The sequence below is a fragment of the Gobius niger genome (genome assembly GCF_951799975.1).
Source record: "Gobius niger genome assembly, chromosome: 17".
Lineage (NCBI taxonomy): Eukaryota > Metazoa > Chordata > Actinopteri > Gobiiformes > Gobiidae > Gobius > Gobius niger.
Window position 1 is genome coordinate 11,666,113 of NC_136868.1, and position 25,621 is coordinate 11,691,733.

Here is a 25,621-nt window from a genome sequence, read left to right on the forward strand (position 1 = left end):
GCTGTTCAACATGATTGACAGGTAACCAGACCAATAGGCGCATCAAAAATAAACCGCTAACCAATAGAAAATTCAACAAAATGATAATGTAGTTAGAGTGCGATGACAGTAGCGTGTGTCCCAATCTCCGGGAAACAGTGCACGAAAAACACTAATGGTGAGTATAACAGCTTTGTGAGCTTATCTATAACCAACAGTAAAAGTTCGTAGTTTCGTAGACTCTTTTCTCTTGATGAATGAGTGTGATTTCTGATTAGCTGCTGTAGCTTAGCTTGAAGCTATCAGTCTTGCTACCAATCGTGCTGAAGAGAATCTCTCCTCCTCGCAGCATCACTCTTTTCTTATGATGGAAGGAAAGACAGACGTGTGTCTTCGACTCCCAAGTTTAAATTGTGTTATATCAATCGGGACCAAACAACGTCTATTGGCGATTGCGTCTATTGAATGTACTATAATATTTTTAAACCTTTTTTTTTTTTCATCTGTCAAAGCCTTGCATTACAACGTGTTTTCCTCCCGCAGTCCAGGCATGACGAGTGTGTCATCTCTTTAATATGGACAAATACGAAAAGGTGAAGAAAATTGGAGAAGGTTCATTTGGAAAAGCCATCCTTGTGAAATCAAAAGAAGATGGACACCAATATGTCATTAAGGAGATTAACATTTCTGGGGTAAATATCCAGGAAAACTGTACCTTTTTTAAGCCATACTGTGCATGATACTTGCTTTTCTTGATTACTGTGCAGATGTCAAGTAAAGAGAGACAAGAATCTCGAAAAGAAGTTGCTGTACTTGCCAACATGAGCCATCCCAACATTGTTCAGTACAAGGAATCCTTTGAAGGTACGGTTGAACTGCAATGAAATGACTCTGAAAAAAATATTTACACTGGATTTTATGCACTGTAAATTTCCAGAGGGAGGCTGTCTGTACATTGTGATGGACTATTGTGAGGGTGGAGATCTCTTTAAAAGGATCAATTCACAGAAGGGAGTGCTTTTTACAGAGTCACAAGTAAGTTATCATTATCAGTCTCATTCATTATGCATAATTGTGTTCAGAATGATTCTCCTCTTAACATGCGAGTGTTCTTGTAGATCCTTGACTGGTTTGTACAAATTTGCCTGGCACTAAAGCATATTCATGACAGAAAAATTCTTCACAGAGATATCAAATCACAGGTATTATTACACCATTAATATACTGTTATGTCTGTTTAATATAAAGCTAAATCTTATGCAAATCCTATGTCAACAGAATATTTTCTTGACAAAGGATGGCACTGTACAGCTTGGAGACTTCGGCATTGCAAGAGTGCTCAATAGGTACGGCGTGTGTAGAATAACCAGTGCAACACTGGTAAAGCTTAATATAATTGATGTCCTTCTCCTGTTACAGCACTGTGGAGCTGGCAAGGACGTGCATCGGAACACCATATTATCTGTCACCAGAGATTTGTGAAAATAAGCCCTATAACAACAAAAGGTACTAAATGTATTGAATTTATCGACCTGAATTTAGTCTTCTAGTCATTTGTCTGTATGCCTTTACATGTTAGAAATTGATTTGTGCAAAGTGAGATGATGATTTCTGGTAGACCTAATAGTATCAAGTCTCTAGTCTATTGATTTGACTATTTATGCCAACGTCTTATGAAGGAAGTATAGATTTCTGTTTTGAATTACATGAAAGATACCAGTGATTTGTCTCTTAAAACTTGTGTGAATGCAACGTTTTCCCTCAACTTATCCCTGTTTGTCTATTTGTGTGTAACCTCTCACTTTCCCTGATTCTCCTTCTGCAGTGATATTTGGGCCCTAGGGTGTGTCCTGTATGAAATGTGCACTCTTAAGCATGCTGTAAGTATTGTGTGTCTACATCGGTGTCTTTCTTATATAACATTGCGATGCTGACTGCTTCAATGGTTTTATCCCTTCTTTACTGGTATGTGAAACCGGATTTAAACTTGTTTGGCATGTCTAGAATCAACTTTGTGGACCCAGGATTAAAAGACATTGTATTACTGTAGCATAGCTGCACAAAAAGTGCCCCTGTCAATATTGTCACCATAGATAAAATTGTGTGTTCAGTTCACATAGAATTCATAAATCATTGCTGTAATGTTTGAAGGTAGATCCTTTGGACATTCATAATCAAGTCTGAGCTTTTGTACATTTTTAAGTTACTTGACAGGCACAGTTAGGGGTATAAAAGTGCAAAGTCTGACGGAAAACCTATTTTGCTATGTATTGTTTTTTTTACAGATTTGACTATTTGTAACGTAACCATGTACTCTCCTCTTCTCCCTCAGTTCCTAATGATTTTCTTTAAATTATTTCCTTTGCTTAGTTTGAAGCTGGCAACATGAAAAACCTGGTGTTGAAAATCATCCGTGGCTCGTACCCTCCAGTGTCTGTGCACTACTCCCAGGAACTACGCTGGCTTCTGGCACAGCTGTTCAAGCGCAACCCCAGAGACAGGCCGTCCGTCAGCAGCGTCCTGGACAAGCCCTTTCTCTCCTCCAGGATACAGCGCTTCCTCACACCACAGGTATTCCAAATGGAGCTTGAATGGAATCACAAATTGATTTCATGGCGACACATTTGTGCTTATGGAATGTTGTGTGGTTGTTTCAGATAATTGCTCAGGAATTCCACCACACTTTTATTCACAAGCAGCCTAAAGCGAGTGGGGGGCAGGGTCAACCAGGTGAGCTTATTTACACTACGAAGCAGTTTCTTTTCTGTTTTGCTGATCACGCAGCACATTGCATTCCTAGTATCCTACACATATAACACAGCTCAATCACAAGTTACATGCACAGTAAAATGCAAAACGAGAGCTATGTGTTTGCCATCTATAGTAGACAAAGTGCAATGTCAATATGTCTGGCAGGTTGAAACAATCAATCAATCATCAATTATTCATGTGCCAACCACTCATGACTTGTATCTGAATTTATTTAATCAAGATGATGCTTAATCCTTTATGGAAGATCTTTTGTGTCATCAGAATGTGAATTTTAAATGTCTGCGAATTTTAAATGTCTGTGAATTTTAAATGTGCTCATATCATGAATTTCAGACACTGAATAATCAACACATAATTCAAACTGCTTAAATTCAGCAGTATAATTCAGAGAGTGAAATTCGCAGCAAAAAATTCCCACAGAACAGCCTGGACACCAAGGCCTGAGCAATCGATCCAGAGTGAGTTGAGCCAAATTCTGGATCAGCAAAAGGTGCAAGGGACCAATCAAAATTCCTAGATTTGACTCGTCAATACGAGCGATCACGATGTCGTCACATCCGTTGGCCGTGGTAGGCATTTTACATTTTCATATTTGATAAACATTTTATTAAAATCCTATAATCAGCAAAAACAATGTCCATAAACAGGGTATTGCTTCTCTTGTGCTGTAACAGATCTATCATTTTATAAAACCGAGTTAGAGGCCTGTATGCATCAGCTGCCTACCAAACATCCGGCGAAAATTGCGGAAGTAAACGATAACAGCGATTGCTCGTATTCCCGTTTCCTCATCTGTAAGTCCCACCGACTAAAGACACAAACCAATAGGAAACATCCTGCATCTCAGCTCTCAGTCATCCAGAATCATTGCTCATGCCTTGATGTCCAGGAAGTTCTGTGTGAATTTTTTCCCTGAGAATTTCACTCTGAATTTCTACTGTTGAATTTAAGGGCTTGATTCTTTAAATATGGAATATTTTAAGGGCAAATTTTTCCATTTGAATGTTTTTCTATTGCAAATTTCACACTCTGAATTTAGACTGTTGAATTAGATTGAAAAATACAGTGAATGTTTTAAAGGTAATTGTTTTCATTTTCATTTTAAAAGCCTTGAAAAAATGTTATTTCAATGTTAAAACGATTCAAAGCATACATTTGCAAAAAATCTTCCATAATACTTAATACCAGGGCTGCCAAGTATCGGAACCCAAACCCGCCCAAAAGCCACTCAAACCCTGCCCATATAGTAAGGTCCACTCTGAATTTCGGTGCATGTCATACATCTATTTTTAATTCTATCTTTTTTACTTGTAGAGGGATGAACAGGCTGCATTTATGTACAACATGGGGAGTATCACCAAAGACATTTTATACTTTCTGTATTTCTGCTGTGACTAGCCAAGCGCCCTGCTCCTGGTGCCGTTCCACTTGCTCCAGCCCAGAAGATCACCAAACCAGCCTGCAAATATGGAGTGCCTTTAACCATAAAGAAGGTTCCGGACGCAGCTAAGAAGGCTGTGGACAAGAAACCATCTGTCAAACAAAAACAGGTCTGTAGTCTATCCCCTGCAATTCAATGACGTCCTCCCTGTTAAGGCTTCATCCATGAGTGCCTGTGTTCATGTGTGCTTGAAGAAAAGGGCGTGTCTGTCATGTCTGAACCACCGTGTTGTGTATGTCGCTCAGGCCCCTCCCCCCGCAGCCCCCCAGAGGAGAGTGAGTCAAGTGGAGCAAGAGAGAAAGAAACACGAGGTACACCAAAGAGGCCCATGCAAAATAAATTAACTTTACTTCCCTGTTGACACAACTAAGGCCCAGAATTTTTGTGTTGTGTTCCACTGAAATGCATTTGAATGAGACTTAAGGACAAGCTGTTGTTTCCCTCTGATTTGTTCACTAACTTTTTTCCCCTCCTTTCCAGTCCAGCAGTGACACAGCTACCCTTCCTTTGACCACATTTTGCAGCTTATTTTGAAACGGTACTGTCTTTGTTTCCAGGAGGGAATGAGGAAGAGGAGGATGGAGCTGATTGAGAAGGAGAGGAAACAGAGAGAGCAGGTGAGTGTCTTCTGATGACACCTTGATCAGGGTTTCCGCAGGGCATTAAAAAGCATGAAAAGTAATTTAACTAATTTAGCCAAAATCAAGGCCTTAAATGTCATTAAAAAGCATTAATTATTAATTGGAAAATAATGACAACGCTCAACAATTTTTACTCTTATTCCCTTAAATACCAATATTATGACACAGTTTTGCCTGATATTGACCTCATTTTTTTGCTGAAAGGTTTCCCGTTTTGTCCAATCTTCTTTCCTGTAGTGATTTTTTTTTTCCTGCATTTGTGGCATTAAAATATAGTTTTCGCATTAAAAACTTGCATTAAAAAGTGTTACATTTGGCTTGCTTCTGCCTGTATAAACCCTCTTTATTACATGTTTGCATAAAGTGACTGTATATGTTTTCTACAGATGTTCTTGTTGAAAGCAGAGCAAATGAAGAGATATGAAAAGGAAAAGGTAGGTTGTCTAATGGGTTTATCAATATCTAATATAGGTCTATAGTCATGCATATATCACTGAGCAATGTTCAAGCAAGTTTTTCTCCCAAATATGAGGTTTACTATATAGACTTCATAAATTACAGTGGGAATCAGATTGTTTCATACACTTTATAAAAAGTTTGGAATTTCAATTGGAATTTCAAGAATTACATCCATTTCATTAATATTTGGTAATACTTTGCCTTTAAACTGTGGTCCATGCCTCCATAAAGAACTGGTGTAACTGAGACACATTTGTAGCCACCTTGCAAGCACATGCCTTTTCAGCTCTGCCCAGACATTTTCAACTGGATTCAGATTAGGACTTTGTGATGGCCACATCATAACATTGACGTTGTTATCCTTCAGCCACTTTGTAACCAGCCTGGCAGTATACTTTGGGTGATAGTTCATTTGGAAGACACATCTGCGCCCAAGCTTTAACTTCCTGGCTGATGTCTTGAGACGTTGCTTCAATATTTCCATATAGTGTTCTTTCTTCATGATGTCTATCTAGATCTATTTTGTGAAGTGCACCAGTCCCTCCCACAGCAAAACAACCCCACAGCATGATGCTGCCACCCTCGTATTTAAAGTTTTGATTCTCAGGCTATATTCTCCCTTTTTCCTCCAATCATGACGATGGTTAGGGATATGTCTCCAAAAATTAAAGTCTTTAATTAAGGGCTTCTTCCTGGCAGAGTATCCTCTCAGCCCGTCGATACATTACTTGTTTCACTCTGGATGATGACAAACTTATCAGTTTCAGCCAGCATCTTCACCGGGTCAACATCTGGTTTCCACTGAATATTAAGGGACCCAGAAAATGATGGTGTAAAAAACACAGAACAATACTGTACACACAATCGGCAGTATTTATTTCTTGGTTTACTTGGTGGTTGTTGTGGAAGTTGTATGTAACTAAGTGAATTAGTCTGAGTGTACGGGCTACCGCTCTCGTGGGCCAAACCATTGCCTCCACACAGTGTGCGCTCCATCTCAGGCCTAAATAATAAATGAATGTGATGTGTTCTTTACAGATCAATCGGATAAACCAGGCCAGGGAGCAGGGCTGGAAGCATGTCTTAAGTTCCAGTGGTGGAAGCAGTCCAGAGAGAAAGGTACTAATTACTGTTTCAGGTGTTTCAGTGTAACTGGTGTTTTGTTATGTATTAAAAGATTCACATGTGCCCTAAAGACTGCATACCATATTTTTTGTATAGTGCTTCGTCGGTGGTGCAAAAAGGCCTTTACCAGTCAGCCCCTGTCACGTTCCGAGCTCCGCAGTTCAACCCCCGGTTACTGTCCAGAACAAAGGTCCCTATGACCACTACCACGCAGCGCTGGACCAAATGGCAAAACCAAAGTCAAAAGATGTGAGCAGGGACAGATCGTCTGCAAGCAGTGTTGTTGGGTAAGTCCGTAGTTCATGCCAGTTTTACTTTGGTATAATTTATGGATTTTTTGTTTATAAATGTCTGTTGTGCAACTAGTGTCCCACCTGCGGCTGGCCCTGTGCTGCCCAAAGGCCCTGACAAAGCAAACCATGATTTCATCAAACAGGAGCTTCTGAAGCTGCAGCATGTTTCAAAGCACATTAATAGGTTAGTTAGTTAAGCTGACAAACCTATGATCTTTAGCTTCTCATTATTATAGCGCTGTAGGAAGCTAGATACTAAACCTTTGAATCTCTTGGTAAACTAAATGTAACCCTACTTTTCAGAGCTAATATGAAGTTTTGGCTCAATTACTAGTTATATGTGTTGTATTATGGTGTGTTGGCTGGTGAATTGAGTCGTCCTTAAAAACTTATCAAACATACATCTATATTTTAGGCGCCGTGGAATGCCTCCTGAACGTTCTTATCAAGTTGAAGAGTTTCTACAACGAAAGAGAGAAGCATTGATAAACAAAGTCCGTGCCGAGGGCCAGCTGGTAAGTCCCATGACTCTCTGCTTTTAAAACATCTCCATCACACTGTAGCTTCCTGTATACTTGGCTGTTTTCATGTAAATGTCCCTCAAAAGTGGCACTGGTGAATTTAAGTCTACTCAAATGCAAATATATTTTTTGTTTTCTTATAAGACCTAATTTAGTGTTAAAGGAATAGGCCACCGTTTTTAAATACTGAGATACTGAGATCTAAGCTAAGATCTTACCTGAGCTTAGACGAGTTGATGTGTACCTGTCTGATCTTTACGCGTGTGCTCAGTCACGCACAAGCACCAAACATGTTGTTAGCCTCTCCTCCTTTCCTCTACAGTTTCCCTATTTAAGTACGGTAACGTGAGTAGTTACAGGATCCAAGTATAGAGACACAAAAGTAACTTCACCCCCAGAGGAGAGGCGTAGAGGCTAAATGCTAACAACATCTCCGGTCTTTTTGTGTGACTGAGTGCACACGTAAAGACGGGTACGCATCACCTCGTCTAAGCTCAGGTAAGAACATATCTCAGTATGGAAAAACGGTGGCCTGTTCCTTTAAGGCTAAAGAGCATGCAAGTAAACCAAAGGCATTTCCTGATGGAATCTGACAATGGCGGTTAAACATTGAATTGAACGGTAAACAGGGTTTGCGGCAAAACCTGGCAGCCATCTTAGGAAGTCGGACGGGCCCTGTCCGCTGCAGGAGAACTCGGCCCAACAAAGAGGAGGAGGTAGGAGTCCAGGCCTGTACCACCATCGCCCCATCCCACCCATGGCACGTCTGGCTTTCCTTATGATCATAACTCAACCCAAGCCCAACCTGTTAACGTCAAAGGTTTAGCCTGTTCAGTCATCCTGTTTTTTTTCTCCATTTACGGCATGGGTATCGCTTTAGATTAAGGTGTTCTCATTAAGTATTAATAAGCATTACTAATCATTTTAGGGTTAGGGTTAGGTTAAGAGTTGGCTATGAATAAGCATATTACTAATGGCCTATTATTGTTAACAGATAAAAGTATAATAAGCTGTGTGTTAAAACTTTACAAGCATATTATTAATGCTTATTAATACCTTATTAATACTTAAGGAGCACACCTTAATATAAAGCGTTACCAAGGTACATACTATTTTTGGTCACTGGTGTTTCCATAGACGAGGCACTTGTTTTTTAAGTGTACACTATTGGCTAATAATTGTCCTTAGTTACAAGCCTGTGACCATAATATGAAAATATACACAATCCAATTAATCAAATAATACAAATATTGCACACTGTAGCAATAGGGGAAAATACAAGTAATCAGCCTCTGTCTTTGTCAATGAATGTGGAAGGGATTTCATTTGATATTGCTGGAATAAAATAGGTTGACTGGCTGACAATTACTGTGAACTCCCATGCATTTTGTATTTTTTTTTCAGCATCTGTTTTGTTTTTTATTCTACCCTTGCATTAATTGCTGCATCCAGTTGTAATTTATATTTTTGACCATGTGTATGTTTGCCTGTATTTTGCATCGTTAATGTTGTAATATCTGTGTGACTTTGCGAAGGTTGGTTACAGTTGTGCGTTTGTTCTCAGGAGTACCTGGCGCGGCTGAGGCAGATTCGGTTGCAGAACTTCAACGAGAGGCAGCAGATCAAAGCGCGGCTCCGAGGAGAGAAGGTACGGTCCAGTTTGACCTGAGAACCCGTCTGCCTCATTTATCAAGCGCTCTTGTGTTTCTGTGACTTTTCGGCTCACGTCGGTTTGTGTTTCAGTTCGACAGCGACGGATCCGACAGTCAGGAGTCCAGCGAGGAGGCGGAGCTCAGGAGGAAGAAGATTGAAGCTGTGAAGGTGAGCGTTGTGTATACTCAACACTCTCTGATTATGCCAGTATAGGGAAGAAGGCAAGAAACACATTAGGTCCTTGCATTGCTTGTCTGCAATGTTATATTTAACTTTCTGTAGAGAAGAAGACTGTCTCCTAGATGAGAGGTGAAATGACTCATCACTACAAGAATGAAACAACATTACTGGTTCAATACTGTAACTTGTAATGCAGCAGCAGTTGCTTGGTGACAAAGCATTCGCAGCAAGCTAAAGGCAGATGGCTTAATCCCAGCTCAGGCTAGTGCATATCGTTGTCCTTAGGCAACTTCTCAACATCCCGTAGTGTCTGTGTACTGGAGTTTGAATGACAGTGAGTTTGTGAATGTGAATACCGGGCAAAGGGTTGGTGGTCATTTAGCCTATAGCTACAATACATTTATGTTATTGTGTTATTGTTTTGTTTTGCTGCAGGCCCAAGCCAACGCCCGTGCCTCTGTCCTGAAGGAACAGCTGGAGAAGAAGAGAAGAGAGGCTCACGAAAGAGAGAAGAAAGAGTGGGAGCAATACGTGAGTCCCGATGTGTCACTCCTCTGTTTCACCTGGTGATTAAGTTTAGAAAGTACTGTCCAGTCATTGCTATTGCTGTGTGTTTTGCAATGAAAAGTTGGCAGCCCGGGGGAAGAAGGTCGGCGCAGCAGCTGGACCCCCCTCAGCCATCGAAACATCTTCCAGTTCAGACGCCCCAAAGGCTGGTCCCTGTGACCCTGCACCAGCACTGCCCTCCACCGCGCCCGCCACACCAGCTATATCCATGACTGCTGCCCTCAAGAACGTTGGCGCTGTCAGTACACATTCATTCATAGACCATACTTTTCAAACACTGTGTTAAATCCTCTTTACTAATATGACATGTTCAGCAGATGGCGTCATTGAAAGACACTGTGCCTGACCCCGAGGCCGCACTGGCCACCCAAGTGAGTATAAAGTAATCCGAGACTTATAATGATCAGACTATAACTGTTTTAATAAACCTGGTATTAATTACTCTTGAATTATTTTTTCAACATTTCATAACATTTAAAAAGTTTCACAACAATTTAACTTATGTCCACATTTTCTTTGCAACCAGAATGAGAAGAAACAGATCTTGCGGCGACTGAATGATAATCTAAAGGCCCAGAGTTTAGTGGAGGAGGTGGACGATGCACCTGTTGCTGAACCCAGTCCTCCCTCAGCACCAACTCCAGCGTCTGAGAAGCGGCCGTCTTCAAATGGAGAACGGAGGAAGTGGGACGCAGTCGAAGTGCCTGAGCTGCCCGTAGCGCTCACTTTAACCGAAACATGTGCCACGAGAACCACCAGTGAGTTCATAGTTTGTCTGATCCTTTTTCGGCTGTGATTGAAAAGAGTAATAACACATAGTGTTTCTGCAGCCATCACTGAATCTCCTGAGGAAAGGCCCTGTTCTGGAGGAGACAGGAAAAAGTGGGAAGCTGGAGTTCCACTGGTTCTTCCTGTTGCTCAGCAAACTCTGGTGCAAACCTGCCTCGCCACAATTGGTTAGCCATTTTCTTTAAGTTACATCACTTGTGTTCTTGAGCACAGTAATAAAATGAACATGAAGCCGGTAATAATTGCTCAGTTTGGAGAGATCTCTGCTTATATTATCAAGTTCAATTCTTTCCCAGGTTAATAGGTTAAAACACAGTCATCCTTATGCAAGATTTGATACAACAGGTTGAGAGCCACAGCTCTATGGAAATGTTATGATTTCACAACCTATAAGACAGTGCCATATTTTTATAAACCATGAACCGTATGTTGTCGTCTAGTGTCATTCACCCTTGTCCCTGTTTTTCTTGTTCCTCAGACCAGACAGTGAGTGAAGTGTCTCAGTTGAGTTTTCTTCAGGACGAGGGCCCTAGAAAAGTATGGGGCGTGAACCCCGACACTCACGTCCTAAAGATCCTCCAGGAGGCAGAACTGCAGCCTCTCACTCAGAAAATGGAGAACGCCAGCATCTGCGACGAAGACCTGTCCATCAACGGTACATCCAAACATCTCATCTTTATAAGCATCTTTTCCAGGTTAAATTCAGGTGTCCTTAAATGTTTTTGTGCTGCCTCAACCTTGAACTATGAAAAACATGTTTCAGATTGAACCTGTTTCAAAATTAGGCTTGATTGAACTGAGCCAAATTCATTGTGACACTTCTAGATGCAAAGACGTTCTGAAATGTGTTGTTTTGCTGATTTACAGTACATTTTTGTATTTTTATTTATAGCTGCTCCTGCCACTCTCTCCCTACACTGACTGTTTTGGTCTTAATTTCGTCTCTCACGTTGAAGGTGTTTCTTCTTTTACCTGTTAACATCCTCACATGGTGTGAAGCAGGAGAACTGCTTTTATAAGCTGTTGCTCTGTGAGTAATCCCGGGTCCTTGGCGGCCCAGTGGCTGAGTGGTTGCTGTAGCAAGAAGATCAGGTTTTAGAAGATAGAGTTTTTAGGTTCTGCCCTTGTTTGGGTTAATTTTCTGCAGGTGCTCTGATTTTCCCTTATTGACCCAAAACATGCGCAACAGGTTAAATCTTTATTATGCCCTTGACCAAGAACCTAGTACAAGATTACAGGAAAGAGAATTCAGAAATGTGATAATGTAGCCCCTGATTATGATATCTTCAATCATATGTATTTACAATAGTTAAATGTATTCTCTGATTAATTACGATTGTGCTATTTAGTACCACTTACTAACTACTCAATTCCTCTGGCATAAAAGTTTTATGAATGCCTGTATTCTCTACAGTTTCACTGAACAAGACCGCAGCGGTTGAAGTCATACGGACGCCCAACGACGCACCGGCCCTCGACCCTGATCCAGCTGTGGGTGTTCAGAGCCCAGATGTTCAAAAGGAGAGTGCGGTTACAACACCAGCCCCCCATCAGGAAGCAACAAAGGCCAATGAGGACAGCACCCCACTGCCAGCAAACCTCACAGACACGCAGGGTTAGAGTGACTAACATAATCCGATATTTCCTCAGTGTTTGGGTATTTAATTCAATCTGTTTTTGTTTTAGAGCCAGCAGATGTGGAGTCATTAGTTTTGGAGGAGACGCCAAAGCCATTTGAACCTCCTCCGGCTGATGTGCAGCAGGCCTGGGAGCAGGAAGTGCAACCGCCGGAGTGAGTTATTATATTGCTGTCATAACTTACTTATGGTGTCTTTTTACTGTGCTACACAAAACAGTAAAAGGGCTTTGTTTCTGAATGCAAACTCTTCCTATATATAAAATGTTGAATTAAGGGAAAGGGAAAAGAAGGGCCTGTGTTGGACCCTATTGCTCAAATTATTATAATTTTTTTGTTATAGTTGTCAATCATTTCAGTAGTTGATTTGTGAGATTGATTTGTTTAAGATTGGTAGCTATAGTCTGGCTGAACGATTGAAAGAATCTAATAGGTATTATTTTAATCATGCATGTGTATTCTCTTTCTAGGCCAGCAGGGGGTGATGCAAGACCATTAAACAAGGACGATGCTGAAAAGCCAGCTGAGAAACCAGCCACAGCGACTGGTGAGATTAATGAGCAGTGAGACCTGTCTGACTCGGTGCTTATTACGATCCTAATTAGATCCACCCTCTGGTTCCTCTCAGGAGCGGCGCAGAACGAGGAGCCTTTGTTTATAAAGTTGTGCTCCCTGGCTCACCGCCGCACCGCTGCCCTCTCTCTGCTCTCTGCCCAGTCCTCTGTGGATGAATCCTCGTCCTCCTTGGCCTCGCGCTCTCGATCAGTCTCACCTCTGCGCACCAAGCATCACGACTCTCTCCTCATAGGCCTCTCCACGGGCATGTTCGACTCCAACAACCCCAAGGTAACCCCTGCCTGTGCATATGATATTTCAGCCATATCCCTATGGACTCTGTGCTGCAATAAGGTTATGATCTCCTGTGTTTGAAACTTGTCGCTAGCTTCAGGTCAGCAGTAGACCTTTCGGTACTTTCATATGGATACTGGATGCATTTTTATGGATCATTGAGAAACAAAATAGGAGTGGATTTGTATTCATCATGTTATCAGGACAAAAAGAACATATTGTTGGGGACTTTTGACTTTGATGTAGCTTTGCCCCAGCTCCCCCCACAGCAGTTTAATTTCAGTTCGGGAATGAGATCCCCTGATGAGAAAGAGTCATTATCTGGAGGATCACATCTCCGATACATGACAGTGTTAGATGTTCAGTGAGATGCTGAACGGATGTTGCCGAGCTTCAGGAAATTACTCCTGAGTTGGCCGTATACAAGCAGCAGCACGTGTGGTATTTTTAGGTCGAGTTTCACTCTTCTTTATTAATGAGGGGCTTTGGAGTGGAGCCAGAGCAATTAATCACAAGTCCAAACCTGCAGAGGGTCTGATGGGAAAAAAGCAGCATCCATCAACCTATATCTTTCACAACGTACAGCTGGGACATTGAGATGTACAAAATCCTGGTCCTTTATTACCCGGACTTGCATGGTAAATCTGCAAACAAGGACACTAGTGTCTGTGGTAATCTAAGTGGATCGAATGACATGTGATGGTTCAAATCTCGTCTCCAGCAGCCAAAAAGAAAGTACAATCCCTGGTCCTGCAATGAGATATTTTACATCTGCGCTGAAGTACAGAATATCCTGGTTTGTTTTATCTTCAAACACTAAACCAATATGACCGTAATGTAACACGGGTCTCTCCATGACCTGCAGACAACTTGAAAGCGGAGGTAACTTTCCGTGCAAATGTGCAAACAAGCTCTCTGGATTTGAAGTCCACCTTCCGCAGCCCAATAATGGATAGTCAAATCTCTGTGTTATACTGTAATTTTTAGTGTTGGTAAACAACATGACAGTAAGTATGTTGTGACTTCAATAAATAAATTGCTACTAAAGCATTAAATATTGTAAGACGGTTTGGCAATGTGCAACACACAGTGTGTCCTTATAGTCAATAATATTCTTAAAGGGCCTGTACCTGTTTGTTGTTGTTGTTTTTTGTATTTTTACAAACAATGAAGGAGGAATGCTAATTTGAAAGTTGAGGTCCCAATTTTTCACAGGAATGAGATTATAAACACTTTTCACAACTTTCAGGGAGATTCAATGTTAAAGCAGTGTGTACAAGTGTTGAGGGGATGATCTTTCATCTCCCCTCTGGCCAGAAAACCACACTTGCAGCTTTCCCTGTTCTGACCCGGAAGCCCCAATACACAGTGATAGAATCACGAAAAAGAAGCTAACAGGCTAACGGGCAAAGCTAACTGCGGGCTAGCGCCATTTTAGCAGTATTTTCAGCCAAGTTTGAGTGAAAAAAATGATGTGTAATTGGATGTACAATATCCCTCTCTCCTTTTGTATTTTCTTTCAGTGTAGTATTTAAGTAAACTTCTTTTGGAACTATAGATCTACTTTGTAAACGCAGCCTTTGAGACAGACAAACAGACCCTAATGAACTCGAGTGAACATTCGGTGTAGAAGGTTATGTGAGAACTAGAAATGCATTTAGACAACAGCTGAGAGATTTTACGCAACTACCTATGGCTTTCACTGCTTGAGAGTAATTCAGGTACTGCAGCTTTAAGGTTAATGCTAACAGCAACTAGTCTGCTGGATCACAGTCAACAAAATGCTTATTTAGATGCATTCGGTACACTTTTTACCAATGTCTGCTTTTACATTACAAGCAAAGTTAAAACAAATGTCATTCCACTACAAGAATACAATCAGGTTCAGGGCCTGTAACTTAATGTACTCCTAGTCATTGCTCTGTTGTTTTGCATGATGCATGATTAGAGCAAACTCTGTAACAAGCACAACTTGAACTATATTTTGGCAACAATTCTCCTCCCACATCTTGTAACTTGTTCATATTCTTGTAAATCTATATTCGTATACTGGGCTCAACTTTGATCTTAACGCTACTACAGCCACGCCGCTTGTTTCCACTGGTGTTCTTATCTAATCACACTCTTCTGAGACGTGCAGTAAATCAGTCTGGAATTATTCCGTGTCTTTTATCAATGGTTCCTAATTTTCTGATTAACACGTTCAAGGTGATTGCAATGAGTGTTTCCCTGTCTGACCTTAATAAAATACATTGCCTTAAGCCTGTCTTAAAATAACTTGATTGGCATCCTGCTTATAATTTATGCCTAACTAAGACACAGCATCATGCAAGACTGAACGGTTTGTGTTTGTCAGATGCTGCGGACGTGTTCTTTACCAGACCTCAGTCGTGTCTTCAGCACTCAGCGAGACTCTGAGGGGAACAGAGACACAAACACTGCCCCAGAGAACAACCTGGATATAGAGGACCTGGAGGAGACGGCCAAAGAGGACGACCAGTCTGAGCCGGAGGAGTAAGAAACATGTCACGTCATAAATGTGTCAAATACAGCCTGGCATACGAAAAAATGCTACGAAAAAAAGGCTACACACTCTAATATTTGGTTGGATCGCCTTTAGTTTTGATTACGGTACTGGATCCTCTACAATGTCGGCGCATCCATTTTTTTTTTTACCAAGATCTTGTATTGCTGATAGGAGAGTGTGACCACTGAGTAAAGCCTTCTCCAGCACATCCCACAGATTCTCACTGGGGTTAAGATCTGGACTCCGGCCAATGCCAATTACTCTTTTTTTGGTTGAGCAGTGTACAATCCATAGGTATTATATTTACACATAATAATATAATATATAATACATCATTTGAATCACATTATCAATGCACTTGGTAGATGTGAACTTCTAATACGAGAACGTGTAAGTTAATATACTATGCAACCAATTTAATTTACAAATAGTGTTTTGATCATAGGCTACTGTATAGACACATAAATTGCACTGAGGTTATTGAACTACCATGTTAACAACCCAAGTGGCAAAGCCCTGCATCAGGTTAATGTGAATGAGCTCTGTCCTGTGAGAGCAATTTCCATCCAATGTTTTCCTTAAACGATGTATTGTATTGTTTGTTCCCCAGTGCATATGAGGACGAGGACTTGCAGGAGCTCCGGGCCTCGATGGAGAGACTGCTGCAGGAGGAGGGCGACTTGATGGGATGTCCCGCGGAGATCGGAGCGGGTGACTTTAACGGGAACCCCCCTGAGGTTCAGCAGCACCGGGAGCTTTTCCAGAGGATCGCAGACGAAATGGAGGACAACAACCTGATGGCTGTGGATGATGACGAAGAGGAGGATGGAGAGGAGGAAGACGACGAAGAGGAGGACGAAGGCTCTAACGGTAGCCCGGGAGACGAGGAGGAGGCGGGGCTGTTGCTGAGTAACGGAGTAGGAGGAGGGAGCGACGGCAACAACAGGCAACTAAATGAAGAGTGGCAGTCAGGTAAGAGCTGCGTGGAGAACAATGAGCGTGTTGTGCGTTCAGATTTAAATGAAACCTGCTGCTTGTTTTTATTTCTAATCGCGGCGCTTATAGACGGAAGTGGGGATGATCAGAGCTGTGAGGCTGAGCATCAGGACAGTATCTTCAGTAGACTCGAGGAGCTGCGTTTCAACCTGGAGCAGCAGATGGGCTTCGAGAAGTTCATCGAGGCCTACAACAAGATCAAGGTACCTGTTTATCCTCATTGTTACTCATTACATTCACTGTTATGGCAAAGACTGCAGCAATTATAACCAGCCTATAAATCAGCATGAGCAAACACCGTGGCATCATTTTATTGCATTGTCTGTAGCACTATTTTTAGTTTGCTCAAGTTAAAGCAAATTCTCTCTTTGGATTAACATGTTTTCATTGGCAAGAAGTGACTCGGAAACACTACTACTATGGGGAAGGAGGATTGTGTGCAGGGCTGGACTGGCCATCGGGAGATTCGGGAGTTTTCCCGGTGGGCCGACGTACTTTTGGGCCGATTGGGCCAGTCAAATTGAGATAAGGCCCATTATACCTTACACCGGCCCACAATTAACGAGTAAAGCCATTAGAATCTCTATCATTACATAGATGCAATTACACAATTTCTCCACTAGAGGAAAGTGACGCCTTTTATTCCCTTCTGGTGGCACGATTTCTTGAGTCATGGTTCCCAGATAATCTTGTATAATGAGCAATGGGCCTCTCGGATATAACACTCATGCCCCTCACATTGCAAATGTAAGAGGAAATAGTTTATTGTAACTCCCTCAGACCCTTAGACCCACAGAACCATAGACCTCTGTTTTTTATACATTTTAGACAAATGTTTGCAAAGACGTGCATGCTGGGAGTTGTCAGGTGACTCTGTCTTGCCCCTCGTCGTCAGTGCGCACAGTTTGTAAATCTTCTAGTTTCCAATAAAAGGATTTACAATGTTTGGCCTTTTTGGGACTTCTATTTTCACTACTCTCTAACTCCGTGGTGAGTTTTACCATTTCATCTTCAATCTACAGTGGGATCATTTGGTTGGTTTTGAGAAGTTTATTTGTGTTGCAGTCGCGAGTGGAACTTCATTAACGGAACGCACATTTTAAGATTGTTAAGTCATTTTACAAAAGTTCCTTCAAGTTATTAATGACAGGATTAAAGTGTTGAGTGCTCTGAGGTGTTAGCTTGAATTCGGCAGAAACAACATGCAGCTATTGTCCTCGATTCATAGCTTATATTGTTTTAGTTCAAGCCAAGGGTTATTGTTTTGCTCATCACCTCGACTATTGCATTGAATATGACAGTTTTTTTTTTTTTTAGAGGGCCGGTCTTGACCCGGGCTGATTTTTTTCTGCCAGTCCAGCCCTGATTGTGTGTGATTGCATGAATTAAGTAAAACTAGCCAACAGAACCAAATTAAATGAGTATGATCATGTGTTGATACCGTGATACCACAATTAAACGTTTCCTTTTCCTTTCCTCCCTCTTTTTAGTAGTTGTAAAAATCTTAAGTGCTAGTTCCGTGACTGTTATGTTTGCTATGTGTGACCAATGGTTACGACCTTCAAGTGAATGCCTTGAAATCTCACTCTTATTCAAGGCGATGCATGAAGATGAAGATGAAAACATAGACCTCGGCTCCAGTTTGGTCCTCAGTATTTTGGGAACGGAGCACCAGCACCTTTACCCCAACATCCTCCACCTGGTTATGGCCGATGGGGCGTACCAAGAAGGTGAGGCACACACATACTTCTGCTTTGGACTGTGACTAGAAAAGAGCGGCCCCCACATTATTTGTCATCTCCCTAAAGACTCATAGATTCTGGAATCCAATTACAAGTGTTGGGTTGATGTGGTAAATTGAGATGCCAAGTAGAAACCCACCCTGGCACAGGCAGACCATGCACACGCCCATAAAGGCCCCAAGCAGTCTGGGATCGGACCCGGGATCTTGCTCTGAGGAGAGTGCCAGATAGTTAGTTGTGATATTTCTTTGCAGACTGTATTGTGTAACCTTTCGTAAAACACACAATAATCAGTTTAAAATCTACTTTACACGGCGTGGCTACCAATTAGTACTTTGTTTTTATGCCTCAGCTGTTTTTTCCTTTTCTGCTTAGTGTTCAGTGTTTTGTCAGCAGCTTGTTAGTCACTGATGATTTTTTTTTCCCCACATCCTTACAGCTGTGTCAGAGCTGGGAGCTTTTAATCATTTCAATCTTTGCTCGCTCCCTTTGTGTTACGGCAGCTTTAGCCCTTCAAAGGGGGCTAAACACATCTGAAATACTCTGAACTGTGACTGCTCTTCTTCATACTCCATAGTGCCACAGTACAATCAACCCGGTTGTCTTTTCTTTTCTTTAAAATTTGACAGCTCTCCCTTCGGATGTCAGCTGTTTTTGAAGTCAGCTCTCTGCGTCTCGCCGTTTTATGTTTTGCTATTTTTACTTTCCTCGGTATGTAGAAGATGTAAAGGCAGACAAAGAATTATCTGAGCTTTTTTTTTCGTCGTTGTTGCTTGCTTGTGGAAATCATTATAGCTAAAATGTGGATCTTAGCATTTGTATCTACAGCAGTTGGGTACGCTTTCGACTGATTGGAGACCAGCCTGCAGGAAAAACCTCTGTTGTACGTCATACTGATATGCAAGCCATAACGTACAGAGCCTGAGAGCCAAAGTTAAACTCTTAACCGAACACATTTTCTTCATTTCGGCTTTACCCTAATCTAAAAGCTTCTTGACATAGAGCCTATAGGCCAGTATAACGCCTTATTTGAAAGCTAAGTTTCACTTTTTTGTTGTTTTTCTGACCATTTTTTGTTGCTTTTTCGTCACTTGTTTTTCATAAATTTTTTTTGCTGTTGTCATCACTTGTTTGTCGTATTTAGGACCCTTTTTTTGTCGTGTTTTTGTGTCATTTTTGTAACTTTTATCTTGCTTTTTTGTTGCCTTTAATACTTTTTTGCGTTTTTCTCTCATTTTTTGGTTGTGTTTTTGATTTGTTTTCGATTACTTTTTTGTTAGGATTTTGTAGCTTTTTCACCACATTTTTTTTGTCTTTTTTGTTGTGTTTTTGTGGCGTTTTTGATCCTTTTTTTGTTGCTTTTTTATCACTTTTTTGTTGCCGTTTTTGTAACTTTTTTGTAGCCTTTTCATGTTTACGTCTCGTTTTTTTTGCTGCTATTTTGACCTTTTCTTTCCAGGCAAGGCAAGGCAAGTTTATTTGTATGGCACATTTCATGTACATGTCCAACTCAATGTGCCTCACAGCAACACCAGAAGCTTTTAGATTTGAACTGGAGAAGATGTGCTCAGTTAAGGTGGGGGTTAAGAGGTTAAGCAGAGATGGTACAACCGTAAAGCGTGGCCCAATTTCACAATTTTATTCTCTAACATTGATGACCTCCCCAGAACCATTTTCTTCCATTTATTTCATCTTAGTGGGAACTGCCACAGAGTAGCCTGGCTCGGTTTTCCCATTTGTTACACACAGCAGTAAAACTCCACTTATTTGTACTATTTTGGACGGAGCTAATCATCGTTCTTTTTCAGAAGCCCATATTGCCGGTCACTCACGCTTACTGTTGCGGAGACGTTTGCGAGATTGCTATTTTCCATCCAACCAACTGCTCCATGTGACCTCGTTGAGACTGTTGTTCTATTTACATATAAATGCAATCTGTCTCTTTTTTTTTCTCTCTCTCTTCCAGATAATGACGAGTAAGGTTTTTGAAGGAGGCGCTGGCAGCTTTGACAATCTGCTAGCGCTCAACTGTCTTCCCGTGACACACTGACTTCGCACATTGTTGGTGGGATCTATGCATGACGCACCCAACAGTGTTCGAGGCACTTGCATGAAAAATGACTACAGGCGTTTTTTTCCCCCCCATTTTGACTATCATGCCCCCCCCCCCCCCCCCCCCCCACGGATGTCACTCTAATCAGTGGATCTGTAGTGCTTTAAGAAGTGCGTACTCTTTTACTAACCAAAGTCGACTCAAGGTTTGGATCAAATATTCATGAATGTCCACATGCGTAAATGAATGACTACCTTGTTCTTTATAATAGGTTTCTTGGTTTCTTCTCAACAGCAGTGGTTCTCAAATTGCGGTACAGGTTACATTAATGGAACCCTGTTTAGACACATTGTAGACTTGGTTTAAGTATTTAGGGCTGTTGCTTGTTTGATATCATTTAAGACTCTTCTCTCACTGTTTTTTTCTTGTTTTGTTTATGACTTCTTAGTAGGCTCTGTTTTAGTCGTAGTTCTTCTGGCCTGGTATTTTTTATCAAGTTTAAGCATAGAAATGGCTGCTATAATCCATGACACTCCCTCGATGCACTTCCGTTGGTTCTGATTTGCGCTAGCCTGAAGTAGCAGTGATTTTTATTTAATTTTTTTAGCCTGTATCAACTTGCTTGCACGTGAATCCCAGTATTTTCAGATTTGTAGAAAGTTTGAGATCCACTGCTCTCTGGTGCTGCCCATTTCTCCAATCAGACATAGCGATACAACCAGTTAACCTCTTATTTTTATGTTATTTTTATTTTCCCTAAATGTGTAGCACGTGTCTCACATTTCAAATCAATGTGCGTCTTGTTGACTGTTGTTGGTGTATGTGGCTCTTTAGCAAAGGACGCAGGGTTGATGTTACCAGACAATTCAGGTTCTGATCGTGCTGAACGGCACTGATGATGTAAGCAATGGAATAAATGATAGTAATTAATATTTGCTATTAAATTATGTAAATCTTTATATTAATAAACACTTTTTCAAATAACATTTTGTCTTTTCTATTCATTTTTCTCCTTTTTGTATTATAGATTGGGGCACATGGGACTTTTCATGATTGTTCCATGCCAAATAAATGTAGTTTAGTTTAAAATTGTTAAAATTAAGTATTTTTCCTCCCCCTACATGTTCCAGCCATGTCCTAATGTGTAGAATGAGCTCAGACCTGTTCACCACAACTGCCTCTAAAATCCACTGTTACTAAAAAACGTTTTATTTCGGGTCCGAAGTGCCGTCATGCACAAGCTTAATATAGAAGCTGCAGTTACGTGTAAGACCTGAGGTGGCAGTAGTGAGCATAAAATGACCAACTTGCATGTAGTCTCTTTAAAGAAAGTATTGTTGAATTTGATTGTAAGCTAAATTATTAAAGGCATAGGCTACCGTTTTTACATACTGAGATATGTTCTTTCCTTAGCTTAGACGAGTTCATTGGTACCTGTCAGGTCTTCACGCGTGCCCTCAGTCACGTAAACAGCACAGACGGCGCTAGCATTTAGCCTCTCGGTATGTAAAAATGGTGGCCTATTCCTTTAAAGCATCAAGTTACTTATGTTGCAAAATAAGCAGCAGACTTTTTAAACTAGCAGCTTCTTCTGTGATGCAACTATACTGTGGCAACTAGTACCACATTACTATTTCTTAAACTGTTCTGTTTACATGATGGAAAATACTATGGTACTTGTCACTCTGCGTTTCCGCAGGGCATTAAAAAATGTATCAGGGCCATGGTGTTTAAAAAGTGTTGAATTGGATCAAAACTGGCAATAAATCTAAATTTCTTGGAAAATGATGACATAGCTCAACATTTTTATCGCAGTTTTCGCTGAAATTGACCACATTTGTTTTTGCTCTCATGTTTCCCGCTTTGTCCTATTCTCTGTCCTCTGTTTGATGAAAGTATTGCAAATATTCAGAATTTAAATAAGTGCCCATTTTTTCTTAATTTGTGGCATTAAGATATGGAATTTGGGCAATAAAAAGCATTCAAATTGACTCTGCTACTGCTCCAGCAACTACTACTTCTTATTCATCCACTGCTTTGTTTTTTTTGTTCTGTCTTGACACAAGACTATTTGAAGGCCCCAGAAAGATACACTGTCCACTTAATTACGTGGATACACCTGGTCGATCCAGTGCTGTGCAGAAGACCAACTGTGACCACACACATGTAACAAAGCGCCTCACAGCAGGTGGACGACAGCAGCAGCCAAGGACCACACCGGGTGCCACTTACGAATCCGAACCGTTAAACCCAGACAAGACATTTAGGTTTTGCAAAAGAGGAGAGAAGATTTAAAACGTCTGCTGAAAGTCCCATATTGGTGCAATCAACATGAGATGGTACATTTGTGGTATAGCAGGATTTCCGGGCATAAAAACTAATTTAAAGAATTGTGCCAAAATTAAGGCTTTAAATGTCATTAAAAGGCAAGACAGGTTTACTTATACCGTGCATTTCGTACACAAGGCATCTCAATGCTCCTGATAAAAGAAGGTGCAAAATTAAGGCAAAGCAAAGACATGGGAAATACACAGTGCTGGAACCTTTTCTTGGGGATTGGAAGGACGACCAGCCATTGACCGGGGAGTGGAGCTGAGGAAACGTGTTGGGGCAGATGCAGAACGACAGGGGCGTGGCTAGGGGGGGCATGTGTGTGCAGTTGTTTACAATCTGAAATCAGAGCAAAACATGAGCAAAGTAGCTCAGTCCTTATTAAATGTATTCAAACTAGCATTAAATCAAAATTATGACATTGCTCAACAATTTTGTCTGTATAAGATCATTGACAATAAAAAAAAATGACAGGTTGAACATAGTCAGGTGCAGTTTTGGATTAAATGTTGCACTTTGTTTTTGCTCAAAGGTTTTCCAATGGGTCATTTCTCTTTCCTCTGTTTGATGAAACATTTGCAAATCCTTAGAAACTAAGTATGTGCCGATTTTCGTCTCATATGGTGTGGGCTCGTAGTTCTAAATGTTATATCCTTGCCCTTTACCCTGATGAATAATTTCTTACATCTCTACTCATTTCAAACTGGCTTTGAGAACATTACATTTAATTTATTCTCCATGATCTCAGTTTAAGATTCCAAGGAAGGAGATTCATTCACTTCATTCACAGAACCTGCTGCAGTTGTACTCTGTAATTAGTCTACGGCCTATGACCATGACGTCTTCAACGTCATGGTCGTGACTCCCAGGTGTGGGCCTCAGAGCTACAGCATGGGGTCAATATATTTGGTTTATGTGACATTGTTAATGAAGCTTTATAACTTTTTTCTTTTTTCTTTTACTTTCCAGAGCTTATTTATTTATTATCAATTTTACATGCCATCTACAGGATTACACATTTCAGCTTCAACAAAATACAGTATGTACAATTTTATTCAATGAATGTAACTGTCACGGTCAGTATATGGGGGACCTTGTCTGAAAATAACATTGGACACCCCCGTTTTATAGTCAATTTCATGAATTGTTAGTAAGTAATAGGATCTTTTAATGCAAATAATGGTCTATAGGTCTGTGTAGCCCATTCAGGTTTTTTTTCACAATCACAGGAAATCTGACCCATTCTGCCAAGCTGGTTTCTTTGTGTGCAAAACTCAGTAAAATCACTTATGACACCTCTGGTTTTGTATCTGCTGTCAGGAAGGCTGTCAAGTTTCTATTAAAAGTCAAAACTCCACACATCCAAAGGTTAGACATCGAAACTGTATCTCTCTTTGTTCTTTGTTCAATAGTGAGCATAGGAGACAGAAGCCTATTTCCATCCTCAGCCTTTCAGCACATCAGCTCGCCCCTCTGTCAGCCCGTGGTGAGATTTATTTGTGGACCCGATCCCTGTGGAGAAATATACCCATTGCCTCCAGTCTTTCTCTAAACCATGTCTGATTTAGTGCGACAGCCAGAAGTGGGCGTCTTCCTATCAATCGCTTTGGCTTTCACGCAAACCTCCAATATAGCATGCTCTGTCTAGCAAGATGGCATTAATTTTGCGACGTGTTATTAAGGTTGCTAAATTACACCAGATTATAAACAGAAATGTCTGGTGTAGAGGCGTCACATGTGGCTTGACTGAAATAGAAAGCTGTCTTTATTGTGCAATATGTATATGAGGCTTGTCAGTTCTGATGTATGGCCATCCAGAGCCTGACATGAAGCGGGTGATGTTTAAATCAAAATGCAAATTAGCACATGCATTTTTCATCTACAAAGAAGCCCATAATTTTGCTAAAACATGAAGATTTTGTATGCAAATTTACCTGTCACTTTTGTCATGTTTATGTGGATACAACTACAGTTAATATACTGATGAACTGAATTTACTCCGGGATTAATAAATATACAAATAGTAATATAATGAAATTGTGCATTTTGGATGATTTGGTGCTAAATAATTTAAGGAACTGACTTCTTGGTCACACTTGGATCAGTTGGTGGAAAGCTATCTCTGTTATCACAGCCAACTGATGAAGACATGTCTGCCATCACCTTCCTGTTTACCCAGGACTCAGTGAGAGAGGCTCTAAAAAGACTGTTCATTGCTTCAAGTCATATAGTGGCTGTTCCCCCAGGCTCCCCCTGTCCCTCTAACCACCGTGAATATTAGAGATATAAAGAATAATGGCTTACACTTGTAGTGCGCTTTACAAGCCTGTGTCACCAAATTTCTTGAAGCACCACATTGTAGTCGTTATTCATTCATATTGTTGCCTTTAGGAAGCGATGGTGCCAATCTGCAACCCTCTGACCACCACCACCAACCCCTCACTCACACACAAGCAAACACACTATCATTTTGCCTATTGTACATGTTTTCACTGGTGGACGTAACCAAAGCAGACATGGGGAGAACATGCAAACTCCATACAGAAAGGCCCCGTCCACCTGGGGATCGAACCCAGGACCGTCTCACTATGAAGTACAAGCAAACCACTGCGCCACCGTACCGCTCAAGAGTGTCTTGTTCCATGACAATACAAAAAAAATGGGTCACTCTCAAACTGTTGGTGCAAATAAGCTATAACTATAACCAGAGCACAATATCAGAATATGCGGTAAATTGGTCATTTTATACTCGCTACTGCCACCTCAGGTCTTATGCGTAACTGCAGCTTCTATATTAAAGGGGGGCTATTATGCAAAATATACTTTTTCAAGCTTTACATCATGTTATTATGTCATTCCCTCATTAAAACATGCCTGAAGTGTTGCCTTGGCACATTCACGTATTGTTGATTAATCTGTAAAAACTCTGATGGCAGCCATTTTAGGCATAGGTTTGCCTGAGTCCTCCTAGGAACGCCCCCACCTCCTGGAGACGCCTCCGAGCTTTCGTCACCAGCCGAGTAACCAACCTCTGCTCCTCAGCAGTCGGAAAGAGTCAGAGGTTCTT

At 41.0% G+C, this 25,621-nt stretch overlaps 1 protein-coding gene across 1 annotated transcript; it reads left to right on the forward strand.

Annotated features, from left to right (window-relative positions):
* The first annotated feature begins 66 nt into the window (after positions 1 to 66).
* nek1 (NIMA-related kinase 1) lies at positions 67 to 20,331 on the forward strand. Its single transcript, XM_079575297.1, has 36 exons — positions 67 to 157; positions 523 to 671; positions 747 to 843; positions 917 to 1,014; positions 1,098 to 1,181; positions 1,258 to 1,325; positions 1,399 to 1,485; positions 1,805 to 1,859; positions 2,350 to 2,550; positions 2,637 to 2,709; positions 4,150 to 4,301; positions 4,438 to 4,503; positions 4,750 to 4,809; positions 5,220 to 5,267; positions 6,331 to 6,411; positions 6,514 to 6,704; positions 6,784 to 6,894; positions 7,126 to 7,225; positions 7,861 to 7,947; positions 8,796 to 8,879; positions 8,975 to 9,052; positions 9,500 to 9,595; positions 9,693 to 9,869; positions 9,946 to 10,002; positions 10,158 to 10,389; positions 10,462 to 10,587; positions 10,899 to 11,075; positions 11,835 to 12,035; positions 12,107 to 12,212; positions 12,527 to 12,603; positions 12,685 to 12,902; positions 15,262 to 15,419; positions 16,043 to 16,404; positions 16,498 to 16,631; positions 18,026 to 18,158; positions 20,137 to 20,331. Exons 2-36 carry the CDS (start codon positions 555 to 557, stop codon positions 20,148 to 20,150), a joined length of 4,206 nt encoding a protein of 1,401 aa, XP_079431423.1. The 5' UTR covers positions 67 to 157; positions 523 to 554; the 3' UTR covers positions 20,151 to 20,331.
* Positions 20,332 to 25,621: the final 5,290 nt, after the last annotated feature.

Excerpts from the sequence above, each read along its gene's own strand:
- nek1 (XM_079575297.1), top strand. The coding sequence starts at position 555 with ATGGACAAATACGAAAAGGTGAAGAAAATTGGAGAAGGTTCATTTGGA. Across the intron at positions 1,182-1,257 it reads ACAGAGATATCAAATCACAG|AATATTTTCTTGACAAAGGA; the intron begins GTATTATTACAC and ends CTATGTCAACAG. Across the intron at positions 8,880-8,974 it reads CGCGGCTCCGAGGAGAGAAG|TTCGACAGCGACGGATCCGA; the intron begins GTACGGTCCAGT and ends TTTGTGTTTCAG.